The following is a 15,127-nucleotide window of genomic DNA, read 5'->3' as shown; positions in this document are numbered from 1 at the left end:
CACAAGCTGGAGCCAAGATTGCCGGGAGAAATATCAATAACCTCAGATATGCAGATGACACCACCCTTATGGCAGAAAGTGAAGAGGAACTAAAAGGCCTCTTGATGAAAGTCAAAGAGGAGAGTCAAAAAGTTGGCTTAAAGCTCAATATTCAGAAAATGAAAATCATGGCATCTGGTCCCATCACTTCATGGGAAATAGATGGGGAAACAGTGGAAACAATGTCAGACTTTAATATTTTGGGCTCCCAAATCCCTGCAGATGGTGATTGCAGCCATGAAATTAAAAGACGCTTACTCCTTGGAAGGAAAGTTATGACCAACGTAGATAGCATATTGAAAACCAGAGACATTACTTTGCCAACAAAGGTCCATCTAGTCAGGGCTATGGTTTTTCCAGTAGTCAGGTATGGATGTGAGAGTTGGACTGTGAAGAAAGCTGAGCGCCGAAGAATTGATGCTTTTGAACTGTGGTGTTGGAGAAGACTTGAGAGTCCCTTGGACTGCAAGGAGATCCAACCAGTCCATTCTAAAGGAGGTCAGTCCTGGGTGTTCTTTGGAAGGACTTATGCTAAAGCTGAAACTCCAATACTTTGGCCACCTCATGCGAAGAGTTGACTCATTGGAAAAGACTCTGATGCTGGGAGGGATTGGGGGCAGGAGGAGAAGGGGACGACAGAGGATGAGATGGCTGGATCGCATCACCAACTCGATGGACATGAGTTTGGTTGAACTCCGGGAGTTGGTGATGGACAGGGAGGCCTGGCGTGCTGCGATTCATGGGGTCGCAAAGAGTCAGACACAACTGAGCGACTGAACTGAACTGAAATGAACTGATACCAATATATTTATTCTACTCAAATTTATTGAATATACATTAGGTGCCAGAAACCTGCCAGGCTTTGTGGACAGTATAGAAAATTGCATGAGACTCAGACCTTTGTCCAAACAGCTTACTGTTTATAAAATTTGACATTGTTTATGTCTATAAGGACTCTGTATAATCATAAAGAATTACTTTTCCATGAGTAATTTATGACCACTTAATGCAATGCACATTTGAAAGTAAGAAAAACAAATATTGGAGGTGACCATTTTTAAGGCACATGTATCCTATTTCTTCTCATCTTTTCCATGTGCCAAAGTACATGTTTCTGTTTCTTAAACAGGGTTGAAGCGACCTTTTGTAAAAGGAGAAAGTCATAAAAAGTAGAAATAAAGTGACTATAGATGCCATCTCCAGTTCACCATGTGTGATATCCCATGACAGTTCCTCCCTCTGTCTGCTATTTCTGTATCTCAAATAGGAGAGCCTACCGTGGAGTGTCATCCAACAAGGCCTGCAGTCCTAAGGCCGAGTGTTCCCCTCAGGAGGAATGCCAGCATCCTTACACATTCTTGTTCATTAAAAAAGAAACCAAGGCTTTGAAACAGCACCACTCACAGTGTGGCTTGTGACTAGTCTGAGATTTAGTCTTTCCTGTGGTGACTTGAGGGAGCATTCAGAAACTTTTAGAAAAATTTGATAAAGTAATTTCATGGCTTCGAAACTTAATAAGAAAATAACTGAGTTTATAATTTGTATCTTCATCTTTTTTTCATTTTGTTATTCTAATTATGCATGAGGAATTTGAAATAATTAAAAAAAACTTGTCCTTCACCGCAACTAGTTTGAGAAGCACTGTTTAAGTATCCTTTCTTGGTTCAGAAAGTGTTCAGCTTCCCATTCCCCACATAGCTTCTTTTTCACCTAGTAAATTTCTGTCAGAACAAACTCCTAGCTGTAATTTTTAGCCAGTGGGTAATACAGGAAAAAGACTTCTTTTGATTACAAAAATCATTGATTCCCTCAATAACCATAGAATTACTTCCTCTTCAAGGTAAAATGCTTTCAAGTTAAAATTTTTGAAATAAAAATGCAACTTTAAAAAAGGAATTATAGTCTTTTTAAATCAAAGCTTCATTTTTGTGAAAATATTACTTTACATTTATATTAAATGCATGCATCCATTTTTGCAGGCTAAAACTTCAGAATTTAAAATGTAAATAAGGGAGAATTAACATTTAAGAGTATTTATGTCAGGATATTTGCCTGATACTGTCCACTGAGTAAGCTCTGGGCTAGGAGAAAATGCAGGGGCCCTTAAGACAGCCAGGCTGGCAAACCATCTTTAGCCATCATGACTATAAAATGAAGCTGCCTGTCAAATGAGGGTCAGTCCAGATGACCCTTGAGGCCTTTTCTAATTCTGTATCCTGTATCTCTGTGCATTTGATTCCATAGCCATTTTTTACTACTTGCGTTTTCATTTCAGAAATGGGTTGTTCAGTAGCTAAGTCATGTCCAACTCTTTGCGACCCCATGAATTGCAGCACACCAGGCTTCCCTGTCCTTCACTATCTCCTTGAGTTTGCTCAAACTCATGTCCATTCAATCAGTGATGCCGTCTAACTATCTCATCCACTGCTGCCCTCTGTTCCTCTTGCTCTCAATCTTTTCCAGCATCAGGGTCTTTCCCAATGAGTCCATCATGGTCTTTTCCAATAAAAAAGGGTTAATCCTTGGAAATCAACCAAGAACCCCTCCTTTGTATAACTAAGCATTCCTTGATAGAGTCCCTTCTTGTCAAGTAAGGTGAAACTGCAATTCATTACCTTGGTAGATATTTTAAAAAAATGAAAAATGGCAAAGTTGAAACATTTCATAAAAGTGGAGAAATAAATGTAGTGGTCATTCTAGATGTCTGTGAGCTGTGAAAGTGAGTGTTGGTACAAAAGTCAGTCAGTTCAGTTGCCCAGTCATGTTCGACTCTTTGCAACCCCATCATCTGCAGCTAGCCAGGCTTTCCTATCCATCACCAACTCCCAGAGCTTGCACAAACTCATGTCCATCCAGTTGGTGATGCCATCCAGCCATCTCATCCTCTGTCGTCCCCTTCTCCTCCTGCCTTTAATCTTTCCCAGCATCAGGGTCTTTTCCAATGAGTCAGTTCTTCGCATCAGGTGCCCAAAGTATTGGAGCTTCAGCTTCAGTCCTTCCAATGAATATTCAGGACTGATTTCCTTTAGCATTGACTGGTTGGATCTCCTTTGCAGTCCAGAGGACTCTCAAGAGTCTTTTCCAACACCACGGTTCAAAAGTATCAATTATTCGGTGCTCAGCTTTCTTTGTAGTCCAACTCTCACATCCATACAAGACTACAGGAAAAACTATAGCTTTGACTAGATGGACCTTTGTCGGCAAAGTAATGTCTCTGCTTTTTAATACGCTGTCTTGGTTGGTCATAGCTTTTCTTTCAAGGAGCAAGCATCTTTTAATTTCATGGCTGCAGTCACCATCTGCAGTGATTTTGGAGCTCAAGAAAATAAAGTCTGCTTTGTTTCCATTATTTCCCCATCTATTTGTCATGAAGTGATGGGACTGGATGCCATGATCTTAGTTTTTTTAATGTTGTGCTTTAAGCCAGCTTTTTCACTCCTCTTTCGATTTCACCAAGAGGCTCTTTAGTTCTTCTTCATTTTCTGCCATAAGGGTGGTGTCATCTGCATATCTGAGGTTATTGATATTTCTCCAGCAATCTTGATTCCAGCTTGTGCTTCATCCAGCCCAGCATTTCTCATGATGTACTCTGCATATAACTTAAATAAGCAGGGTGACGATATACAGCCTTGACATAATCTTTTTCCTATTTGGAATCAGTCTGTTGTTCCACGTCCGGTTCTAAGTGTTGCTTCTAGACCTGCATACAGATTTCTCAGGAGGCAGGTAAGGTGGTCTGGTATTCCCATCTCTTGAAAAATTTTCCACAGTTTGTTGTGATCCACACAGTCAAAGGCTTTGGCATAGTCAATGAAACAGAAGTAGATGAGCTGAAACGCTCCTGCTTTTTCTGTGACCCAACAGATGTTCACATTTTGATCTCTGGTTCCTCTGCCATTTCTAAAACTAGCTTGAACATCTGCAAGTTCACGGTTCACATACTATTGAAGCCTAGCTTGGAGAATTTTGAGCATTACTTTGCTAGGGTGTGAGATGAGTGCAGTTGTGCAGTGGTTTAAGCATTCTTTGGCATTGCCTTTCTTTGGGGTTGGAATGAAAACTGACCTTTTCCAGTCCTGTGGCCACTGCTGAGTTTTCCAAATTTGCTGGCATATTGAGTGCAGCCCTTTTGCAGCATCATCTTTTGGAATTCCATCACCTCCACTAGCTTTGTTTGTAGTGATGCTTCCTAAGGCCCACTTGACTTCACATTCCAGGATGTCTGGCTCTAGGTGAGTGATCACACCATTGTGATTATTTGGGTCATGAAGATCTATTTTGTATAGTTCTTCTGTATATTCTTGCCACCTCTTTTTAATATCTTCTGCTTCTGTTAGGTCCATACCATTTCTGTCCTTTATTGTGCCCATCTTTGAATGAAATGTTTCCTTGGTATCTCTAAATTTCTTGAAGAGATCTCTAGTTTTTCCCATTCTATTGTTTTCCTCTATTTCTTTGCACCAATCACTGAGAAAGGCTTTCTTATCTCTCCTTGCTATTCTTTGGAATTCTGCATTCAGATGAGTATTTCTTTCCTTTTCTCCTTTGCCTTTAGCTTCTCTTCTTTTCAGAACTATTTGTAAGGCTTCCTCAGATGACCATTTTGCCTTTTTGCATTTCTTTTTTTGGGGGGATGGTCTTGATCACTTATTCTTGGGGATAGTCTTGATCAAGGTAAAATGAGCACTCACGTGAAAATTACCTAAAGTTCACATGAAACGAAATATATTAGAGTCAACCCAGTTCTTTTTTTTTTTTCCTCTCTGTCTGATCAATGAACTTGAACCTTTTCCTTTTATAAATTTTTAGGTATAACCCAGTTGTTGGTCAGGGCACCTAGCCTTCTAAACAGATACGACTGACTAGAAACTACATACCACACCTTGTACAAAGTCTAATATTCTCCAAAAGATTCCACAGAATTCCTGGAGATACAAGTTTTGGTTGTCTGGGTCCACAAGCCTGCACCTGATGCTTTCATTGGGGTTCTTCTCTTCCCTCTCGGCCTGTTTACTCTGTTTCCACACAGATGTACACCTCTGCCCAAGGTTGCAGGCCCATGTCCTCTCTTCAATCTGTCCTCATCTCTGCTTTCCTGCCAAGCTCTCAATGCTTCTCACTCTATTATGCAGAGCGATGTAAGTGTGTTTGGCCCCACAAAACCTTCCCCACAAAACTCACTATAGACCCACCACTGCATAGCAGGGGCTGAACTCAGAGACCTGTGAATGTTGACATAGGACCTGCCCTCCTTTACAAGACTATTTGGACTTAGCACAGTATTTTTTTGTACTAGTAGACAATAAAATTTGATTTTAAGCAGATTTGATTGTACTTTGTGACACTTCAAACAGGGAGCTAGGCCAGGTGGTCTGCAAACCTTTTCAGTAAAGGGGGAGATTGTTGTTGTTTAGTCACTAAGTCATATCTGACTCTTTGCAACCACATGGACTGTAGCCCACCAGACTCCTCTGTCCATGGGATTTCCTAGGCAAGAATAATTCCTTCTTGGAAATAATGCCATTTCCTTCTACAGGGGTTCTTCCCTACGCAGGGATCCAAACCACATCTCCTGCATTGCAGGTAGATTCTTTACTGCTGAGCCACCAGGGAAGCCCACAAGTAGAGACAGTAAATATTTTTAGGCTTTGATGGCTGCATGTAGTTTTGTTGTGAATACTGAATTCTGCTATTACAGTTTAAAGCAAATAGATAATATGTAAGCAAATAAATGAGGCTGTGTTTTAGTAAAACTTTATTTACAAAACTAAACCAAGACATATCTGTGATTAAAATATTTTTAGCAGTATTGTTTACTTAAGAATACAGTTTTTCCTCTCCTAAACTATAAAAGCACTTATGTAAAAACTATAACTGGCATGTATATTTTCTTTGCTTAAACTATTGCTGTGTATACAATGCAAATCATTCTTAAATATTCATTTAAAAGTAGGGCCTCTCTTAGGTAATATCTCAGTCACCTAGTCAGAGTTACTAAAAGCAATCACATCGTGTTACCTTTAAAAAACAAGTTTCTCATGAATTGGCCTTATAGTATAAATTTGTAAAATGTCTATCCTGAATTTACATAATATTTAATGCAAAGCAGGAATCGATACAAGATTAGTAAAATAATATACATGGCAAAGGTATTAAAGTGACAGTATGTATTGTTATTTTGCTGTGTGAAAAGAATATTAGTATTGCTTTGAAATGGTTATCTCCAGCACTTTTTGGCCATGTATCTGCAAAACTTTCAGCATGTGTCCTCAGAGTATGCATCTCATTTATTTATAAATTATATGTAAGAACTATTATCTTAGCTAATATTTCAAGGCAGTGTACTTAGGGAGAGGCTTTTCATTTGTCATAGTCTTAAATAACCATATAGATAATAGACTTCTGATGATTTCTCTGTTTGGGCCAAGCTCTTGTCAGATCTGATTAAATTTGTCATTACTTTTACCTTGTAATGTGGGTAATAGAAAACTTTTACTCGGAGTAGAGGTGTCAACTCTGTGACTTTCACATGATTTATGATTGCATTGGTTATTATCATCTTTAATCTGTGGATTCCTTGCATAAATCTTAAACATCTTTGGGTGTTTTAGTTTAAGGAACAGATTACAATCTGTATATGGACTTGGTAGGTTATCACTGTGTCTTTTTAAAAAAATTTTATTTATAGTATTTATTTGGTTATACCAGGTCTTAATTGTGGCATGTGGGATCTTTAGCTACAACATGTAGAATCTTTAGTTGCAGCACGTGAGATCTAGCTCCCTGACCAGAGATCAAACCCAAGCCCCCTGCATTGGGAGTGCAGTCCTTGCCACTGGATCAGCAAGGAATTCCTATCACTGTGCATTTCAGTGTACTCAAAGAAGGCTGAGCACTGAAGAACTGTTGCTTTCAAACTGTGGTGCTGGAGAAGGCTCTTGAGAATCCCTTGGACAACCAGGAGATCAAACCAGTCCATCCTAAAGGAAATCAACCCTGAATATTCATTGGAAGGACTAATGCTGAATGTGAAGCTCCAATACTTTGGCTTCCTGATGTGAAGAGCCGACTTATTGGAAAAGACCCTGATGCTGGGAAGGACTGAGGGCAGGAAGAGAAGGGGTGACAGAGGATGAGATGGTTCAGTGGCATCATCAACTCAATGGACACGAGTTTGAGCAAACTCTGGGAGATAGTGAAAGACAGGGAAGTCTGGTGTGCTGCAGTCCATGGGTTTGCAAAGAAATCAGACACATCTGAGGGACTGAACAACAACAAGACATCTAGCTGGAAGTTAAATACCAGTTAAAATGCTTTCCTTTTTAAAGAAATAAAATTTAAATAAATGTTCCAATATTTTCTTTGCATATCACAATTGTACATCTACATACTGCACAATTTGAGATGAAAATTGATAAAAATACTATTTTTCTCTTATTTAATTCTTCACACTTATATTGTGATCTAGCTTTTCTTTTATTGTTTACTCACCTAGTTTTTAGGGTCTGTGTGTGTATGTGTTTGTATATGTGTGTGCTTGGTCATGTCCAACTCTTTGTGTCCCCATGGACTGTAGCCTGCCAGGCTCCTCTGTCCATGTGATTTTTCAGGCAAGAATATTAGAGTGGGTTGCCATTTTCTTCTCCAGGGGATTTTTTAGCGTAGAGCCTGATTAATGTTTCCTTCAGTCTTCCATAGTTGTAGTAGTGTTTTTCACATAGTAAGTGAGTATTAATAATACATGTACAGGGACTTTCCCGGTTAAGACTGCAGTCCTAATAACGGGGGGCATGAGTTTGATCCCTGGTCAGATACCACATTCTGCATCACATGGCCCAAATAAATAAATATATAATAAAAATACATGTGAATGCTTATAAAAAATGCATGTACTCATTTCACACTAAAATAGGCTCAAGGAATATTTAATAGTCATTATTTTTAGTCATGGTCTCTTTGGCCTAAGGAAAGCTTATGCTTTGAACGGAAACCTTTGGAAGTTTTATTGGGTTTGGAGTTGTGCTGGCACTCTTGGCCTAAAAGAAAAGAGGTAGAATGACTCTCTATCTGTGCCACTCTCTCTGTCTTCATCCCATATGACCTTGGTTGTCTACATTGAGCTAGCCTGTGAGGGTCTAGTAAAGCATCTTATACCCAGTAAGGATTGACTGAACATTTGTCCGTGACCTCTGTAAACTCTGCTTTTATTTTAGGAAGCAGTACAAGTATTGATTAAGCACTCAGCTGATGTCAATGCAAGGGATAAGAACTGGCAGACCCCCCTCCACGTGGCAGCAGCCAATAAGGCTGTTAAGTGTGCAGAAGTCATCATTCCCCTGCTGAGCAGCGTCAATGTCTCTGACCGAGGGGGTCGCACAGCCTTGCACCATGCTGCTCTGAATGGCCATGTGGAGGTGAGTGTCCTCATCACTGGAATAAGAATCTTCCCCACAGACTCTCTTAGCCCCACATGGAACCTAAATTTCATCACTGAGGCCTTAGAAACCTTAGGTAGTTGCCTATTTTTAAATTTAGAGCCACAGTAAATTGAAAAGGTAGACAACACCTCAGTTTTTCCCTCTGACACACATGCCACAGGTTAGCTGAGGTATCTTCCTACTTTGAACTTCAGATCGCTGACCTACCTTTAGATTGGATGTTAAGTTGGGCCAGATCAGCTGCTGAGGGTGAGGACCGCTCACCATTACAGAGTATACATTTGATTTCTTTCTTGGTTATCTTTCAGATGGTCAATTTACTGTTGGCTAAAGGGGCAAACATCAATGCGTTTGACAAGAAGGATCGACGTGCTCTGCACTGGGCAGCTTATATGGGTAAGGATTCCATGAATGGAGAGCAAAGTGCAGATCATCTGAACTGATGAAGCTCCAAGTCTCTCACTGACCGTGTAGATTTTCTCTTGGGTGAGCCTGACTTCTTGTCAAGCTTGGGATCCAATTGAATTAAGATTCAGTCCCTTTTACTGGCACGCATAGAGCACTCTAGTTGGGCAGTAGCTTCGTCAGGGATTTATTTATCCTACAAAGAGCAGGAGAGATGAATCATGGCATGGACTTCATTGAATGTATTTCAATCTGGGTTGGAAAGCTGCACAAATTGTGCTTATGTTAACTTTTTATGGCAGCAAAATAAAGTCTTTAAAAAGAAGGAGGACTGGCTAGCAAAGCAAGGATGTAAATTTCATTTGTCTTTTTATTTATAAATATTCCTGAAAGAAACAAAAAGGAAGGAAGGAAGGACAGCATCCTGGCTGGCATGTAAAGGTGACTGGAGTCACTGTGCGTGATTCTGTTACTCCACCGCCAACAGAGCTGGGGCTTGCTCCTTGTTTCTGCCGGCTCAGGTGCAGAAGACAAAGGCAGATGTTCTGTTTCTGTGTTTTTCTCATCACGTTTGTTGGCACTAGTACCCCGACAAGTGAGAGCCCTCCTAGAGTTTATTTTCAGTGTGGACTTGTGGGAAATGTAGAACTAAGATCCTTCCTTTGTGTTTCTGATTGGAGAACATCCTGCAATTAGGAAAGCAGACAGAATTCTACCAGCTCCAAGTTATAAACATTCTGACTGCCCATCACAACACAGGAGATTGTGTGGTAAATTATGGATGATCTACACAGTAGGACACTATGGGGTAACTACAGCAATGATGTTGTCGGTATTTTTTTTTTTTTTAACATAGATTCTGTGACTATGTTAAGTGAAAACAGATCATATAATAGTACAGTTTAAATAATACAACCTCATTTTTGTAAAAAAGATCTCTAAAATAAATACAATCTTGAAAAAGCAGTCTGGGATGTATTAAACACTGAAATATTAAACTGAATATCTCAAGGAAATGGATGATTTTGGTTTCCTTTTAACACCTTTTTGCTTTTTCTTAATCCTTTTAAACAAGCCTACAGACCTTTTATTATCATAAAAAGCAATAATGGTAATTGTAGGGAGAAAAAGAATGGATTGGGGCAGAGCTGAAATAAATTATGTGAGTATAGATGAGTCTGAGTGAATTTTGGGGCTTAAAAAACAGAACCTTGAGATTTTGCAAGCATTACCATTTTTTACAAGGTGAAATGGACTTTTGAATTAACTGAAACAAGTTAGATGCCTGCATGGTCCTTGCCGGACTGGAGCCAGTGATAGTTTCCCAGATGATGTTTAGGCAGAGCATACATTAAGCTAGTGTGACATTATACTCAAAGAACGTGGCCTTTTGCATTTGTTCTTGGCTGATACATAGCTAAAAGTGTTCATCACTCAGTTGTGTCCGACCCTTTGTGACCCTGTGGACTGTAGCCTGCCAGGCTCCTCTGTCCATGGGATTCTCCAGGCAGGAGTACTGGAGTGGGTTGCCATTTCCTTCTCCGATATATACTTAAAACATGTATAAAATTGCTAAAAGAAGTTAAGTTATATTTGTGTGTGTCATAAGGATGCAAGTAGGGAAACATATAGAGATGACTGTCCTTGTGAACTAAAGGTCAAAACCAGGACAAAGAGCTTAAGATAGCATCACCACTAGCCAAGAACAGTCTCTCTTTGTCTCTGTCTGTCTCCCTGTCTCTGTCTTTCTCTCTCTGTCTCTCTAGGCTCTGAAGCCAGTACGCATCTTCTACCCTTCAGTTATCAACAGTGTTTAGAGCAATGATCTTAAAGCATGGAACAATCTTTAGTCAGGAAATAAAGGTCAGATACATTTATCATTGTATGTGTAGCAAAATAGACAACAAAGAAAAATAGTCTTGAAAATATGCCAACAAGAGTTGAAACTAGTTTTCCATTTAGTCAGTAATTCATGAGAACACTTTGAAGTTGAACCATATAAAGGTGCCATTTTTGTGGGTTCAAAAAAGGGTGAAACAGTAGCAGTTTCATGGGATTTAACATATGGAGTTGTTCTGATTAATTGACTTTTTTTTCCTTTAGTTTTTCCAGACCAAATTGTCATTGTTAGACTTTTCATTGAAGAATGGCAATTGGTTTCAAAAGCATTGTTTTCATTTTAACACAATTTTTTTAGTGTCTGGTTCTAACATATTTTTAGGACTTTGTCATTATCCGTAAATAAGCATGGATCTCCTTAAAGAGAAGGCTGACATATGAATCATATTCTTTCTTCCCACAGGATTTACATGATACCTGACAGGCTGGATATTTGCCATGAACCACCTTTTACACTGGAGAAGGCAATAGCACCCCACTCCCGCACTCTTGCCTGGAGAATCCCATGGACGGAGCAGCCTGGTGGGCCGCAGTCCATGGGGTTGCTAAGAGTCAGATAAGACTCAGCAACTTCACTTTCAGTTTCATGCATTGGAGAAGGAAATGGCAACCCACTCCAGTGTTCTTGCCTGGAGAATCCCAGGGACAGGGGAGCCTCGTGCGCTGCTGTCTATGTGGTCGCACAGAGTCAGACACGTCTGAAGCGACTTAGCAGCAGCAGCAGCAGCTTTTACACATAGCTTAGGAAAATGCTGGTGGCAATGAAAGAGGATGGTGATAACTCAGGTGGAATGAATTGTCAAATTGTCCTAGGAAGGTTAACCATGTTTTCTGCTGCTTTGTTTGTAAGGCCACCTGGACGTCGTGGCGTTGCTTGTTAACCATGGTGCAGAAGTGACATGTAAGGACAAGAAGGGCTATACGCCCCTGCACGCTGCAGCCTCCAATGGACAGATCAATGTTGTCAAGCATCTTCTGAATCTGGGGGTGGAGGTGAGCTATGATTCAGGCATCGTCCCACGGTACATTTGTGGGTTTTCTGTTGTTCTGAAATCCTGTTTGCCTTTTAATTCAAGAGGGGGAAAACCCCTCATTTCTTAGCATCCTGTTTTTTTTAGTTTACATGGGCAACTGATGAAGGGCAATCGGGGCATATGCTAAGTAGTAGAAAACGAGAAACAGACCAACTTTCTATATCAACATAGATAGAGAAATATTTAAGCATATATGATATATGATAAATATTGACCAGTCATTTTTAAAAGACTGGCTAGGGTTCCTCATCCCACCTTTAGAACCTTCTAAATTGAAGCTTCCAAGCAGAAATGAATGAATAAATGGCAGGGACAAACACGCTGAGTTGGAGAAGTTGACTTGACCCTAATCTCCTCGGGTAGCAGGGCAGGAGCAGTGGCGAGGTTGTCCTGGAGGAAAGGAAAACTAAGTTGTCGTACTGAGATGGTGATGGTGAGACACAGGAGTCATGGCTGTCTGGGGAAAGCAGGAGAGAGGTAGGGGTTAAATACACGGCCCAAACACCAGAACTTGGCCTTGAGAGGGGTCAGACAGCAGAGCCAAACCTGAGGGTTCTGAGTTCAGGCCCCACGGCAGCTCTCTGAGCAGCCCCCAACCTTCCCTCTTCTGTTCACCATTGAGTTTCAAGCTCTTTTCTTTTTTTTTTTTTTTAAATTTTATTTTATTTTTAAACTTTACAATATTGTATTAATTTTGCCAAATATCGAAATGAATCCGCCACAGGTATACGGCATTTTGAGACAGGTTTGCATTTCATTTTACCCTTTACCTAGCTGAGAAATATCTTCCCACAAGTTAAAGCCTGGTCATTCTCATGTTTTGCTGATCTTTATCTCCAGGCTAAAGCCTTCCCGGGATGACCACCCTGGGGCAAGAGTAAGCTCTGAATAATCACGCTGACAGAAGGATATTTCCTTTCTCCAGCACAGCTAGTAGGCTTTTGGTGGGAAATGGGAGTATATTGGCTCCAGTGATTTTCATCACCCATATTGGGCTCATTTGCAGATCGATGAAATCAACGTGTATGGAAACACAGCTCTCCACTTGGCCTGCTACAATGGGCAGGATGCTGTAGTCAACGAGCTGACCGACTACGGTGCTAATGTGAACCAGCCCAACAACAGCGGGTTCACCCCGTTGCATTTTGCTGCTGCCTCCACACACGGTGCTCTGTGTCTTGAACTATTAGTAAACAACGGGGCGGATGTTAACATCCAGGTAGGACTCTCTCAGTCTTCTTCCTTCAGTGTTAAATACCTTTGCATTGAGCCTCTGAGCAAAAGCACCTGCTGTCAATTACAAGGAGTAAATTATAACTGCGAGCATCCTGACTCTCACAGCCTTATCCTGTCCTGGCACACGGTGGAAACTTATGCAGCAGTGGTGGTGCCAGTGCCGTGGTGCCACGGCACTGACTCTAGTTATGTGACCTTGGTTGCTTAGTGAATTTACCAGAGTAAACACTGGGTCTCAGGCATGTTGACTTGGCCCAGATTCTAATACTGAAGTGAATGTTGAGCTGATAGAGCAGAGCTGCTGAGAATGAAAAGGAAGCCTAACCTAATGATATCAGTTATGTTCCCAACCCATGTGACCCTCCAAGAAGTTTCACAAATGCCTTTCTGGAGTATACTCCAGATAGTAGCTGCCATTATGTGATACTAATCTGATTTTAATGGTAATTCCTTTACTCAGCAAACTGACTGATGACTACCTAGTGTCCTCTGTTTGATACTGGGTGTATACTCCAAGGTGCCCTTAAGGAATTTACAGTATGGCAAGGAGATAATGTACTCAGATAATCATGAGGCAAGACAGAATGCCATGAGTGACGTGAGGGATTAATAAAATGCTGCAAACCATAAGAAGGAAGTGTTGACTTGCTTTTTGCTTGGACATTACAACTGGAGATTGCTGTTGAGCTGAAGATTGATATCAGTTGAGATGAAGAGAGATAGAGTTTGAGGGAGGATGTTCCATATGGAAAGAATGGCATTAGCAAAGGGTTTGAGAGGTGTCAGTAGGTAAACTTTAGATAACTGTTAGTTCACTCACTCTAACAGATAACCAAGAGGAACATCTGTAGGCAGCCTTCACGATCCAGGTTACATCACTTGGATGCATTCAGATTGTAGCAGAGTATCCTGACTTATCCCAAGTGACCTTGTTCTTATCCTCAGCTCTCCTTCTCCCAAACACACAGGAATTCTAAATCAAAGACCCAGTGTATTCTGTCTCTGCTTTTGAAAAATTGTAATTTCCAAGATTTAATTTCAAGAATATTGGATCATTTTATTTTAATGACCTTCTCTATTCACTATTAAAATCCTTTTATGTTTTTTCATTTAATTTATAATAGTGGGGAAATATGAGACAAATTTTCAGAATAGTAGTTTATTGTGATTGAGCAGACTGCAAATCATATGAAAGAAAGGAGTCAGGAACAAGCCAAAATGTGACCTGACCAAGAATGAGCACTTATCTACTGGCCAAGGAGTTTGGGTTTTTATAGGCTATGGAAGCCACTAGTCATTGCGGAGGTCACATGATCAGAACTGAAGCTTAGGAACAGTAATCTGGCCACAGAACACTAGAGACAGAAAACATAAAATGAAAAATGTGTATATATATATATGTTTATATGACTACATATAGATTTTAAACTTTTATATAACAGAACAACAACAAAAAAGAAGCAAAAACCTTAACATAAAGTTAAAAGGGGAACAACTCAGAAATTTTTCTGCAATGTACATGATAAGAAAGATTTAACATATTTAATATATAAGAACTCATAAAAATCAAAAAGAAAACATCTGACAATCTGCTAGAAAATATGGACAAAGGCAGATCACGAAAGAGAGGATACAGTATCCATTAAATTTATGAAAAAATGTTCAGTATCACCAGTCACCAGAGAAATGCAAACTAATACTTTTATAATCAGTTCAGTTCAGTTCAGTCACTCAGTCGTGTCCGACTCTTTGCGACCCCATGAATCGCAGCACTCCAGGCCTCCCTGTCTATCACCAACTCCCGGAGTTCACTGAGACTCAGGTCCATCGAGTCAGTGATGCCATCCAGCCATCTCATCCTCTGGCGTCCCCTTCTCCTCCTGCCCCCAATCCCTCCCAGCATCAGAGTCTTTTCCAATGAGTCAACTCTTCGCATGAGGTGGCCAAAGTATTGGAGTGTTAGCTTTAGCATCAGTCCTTCCAAAGAACACCCAGGACTGATCTCCTTTCGAATGGACTGGTTGGATCTCCTTGCAGTCCAAGGGACTCTCAAGAGTCTTCTCCAACACCACAGTT

The 15,127-nt window shown here is 40.4% G+C and overlaps 1 protein-coding gene across 5 annotated transcripts in view; it reads left to right on the top strand.

The window, feature by feature from the left end:
• Positions 1–15,127, top strand: part of ANKRD44 (ankyrin repeat domain 44) — a 314,767-nt gene that overhangs the window by 183,504 nt on the left and 116,136 nt on the right. For all 5 annotated transcript variants that reach the window (XM_010860893.1, XM_010860891.1, XM_010860892.1 and 2 more), the window contains 4 exons: positions 8,253–8,453; positions 8,786–8,873; positions 11,632–11,774; positions 12,822–13,034. In XM_010860893.1, the coding sequence (XP_010859195.1) occupies positions 8,253–8,453; positions 8,786–8,873; positions 11,632–11,774; positions 12,822–13,034 (645 nt within the window). The remainder of the gene's footprint in view (positions 1–8,252; positions 8,454–8,785; positions 8,874–11,631; positions 11,775–12,821; positions 13,035–15,127) is intronic.

The sequence above is a fragment of the Bison bison genome, unplaced genomic scaffold (assembly GCF_000754665.1).
Source record: "Bison bison bison isolate TAMUID 2011002044 unplaced genomic scaffold, Bison_UMD1.0 scf7180017864471, whole genome shotgun sequence".
NCBI lineage: Eukaryota > Metazoa > Chordata > Mammalia > Artiodactyla > Bovidae > Bison > Bison bison.
Note: the sequence above shows the minus strand (reverse complement) of the source record. Positions and strands in the feature narration are given on the sequence as shown.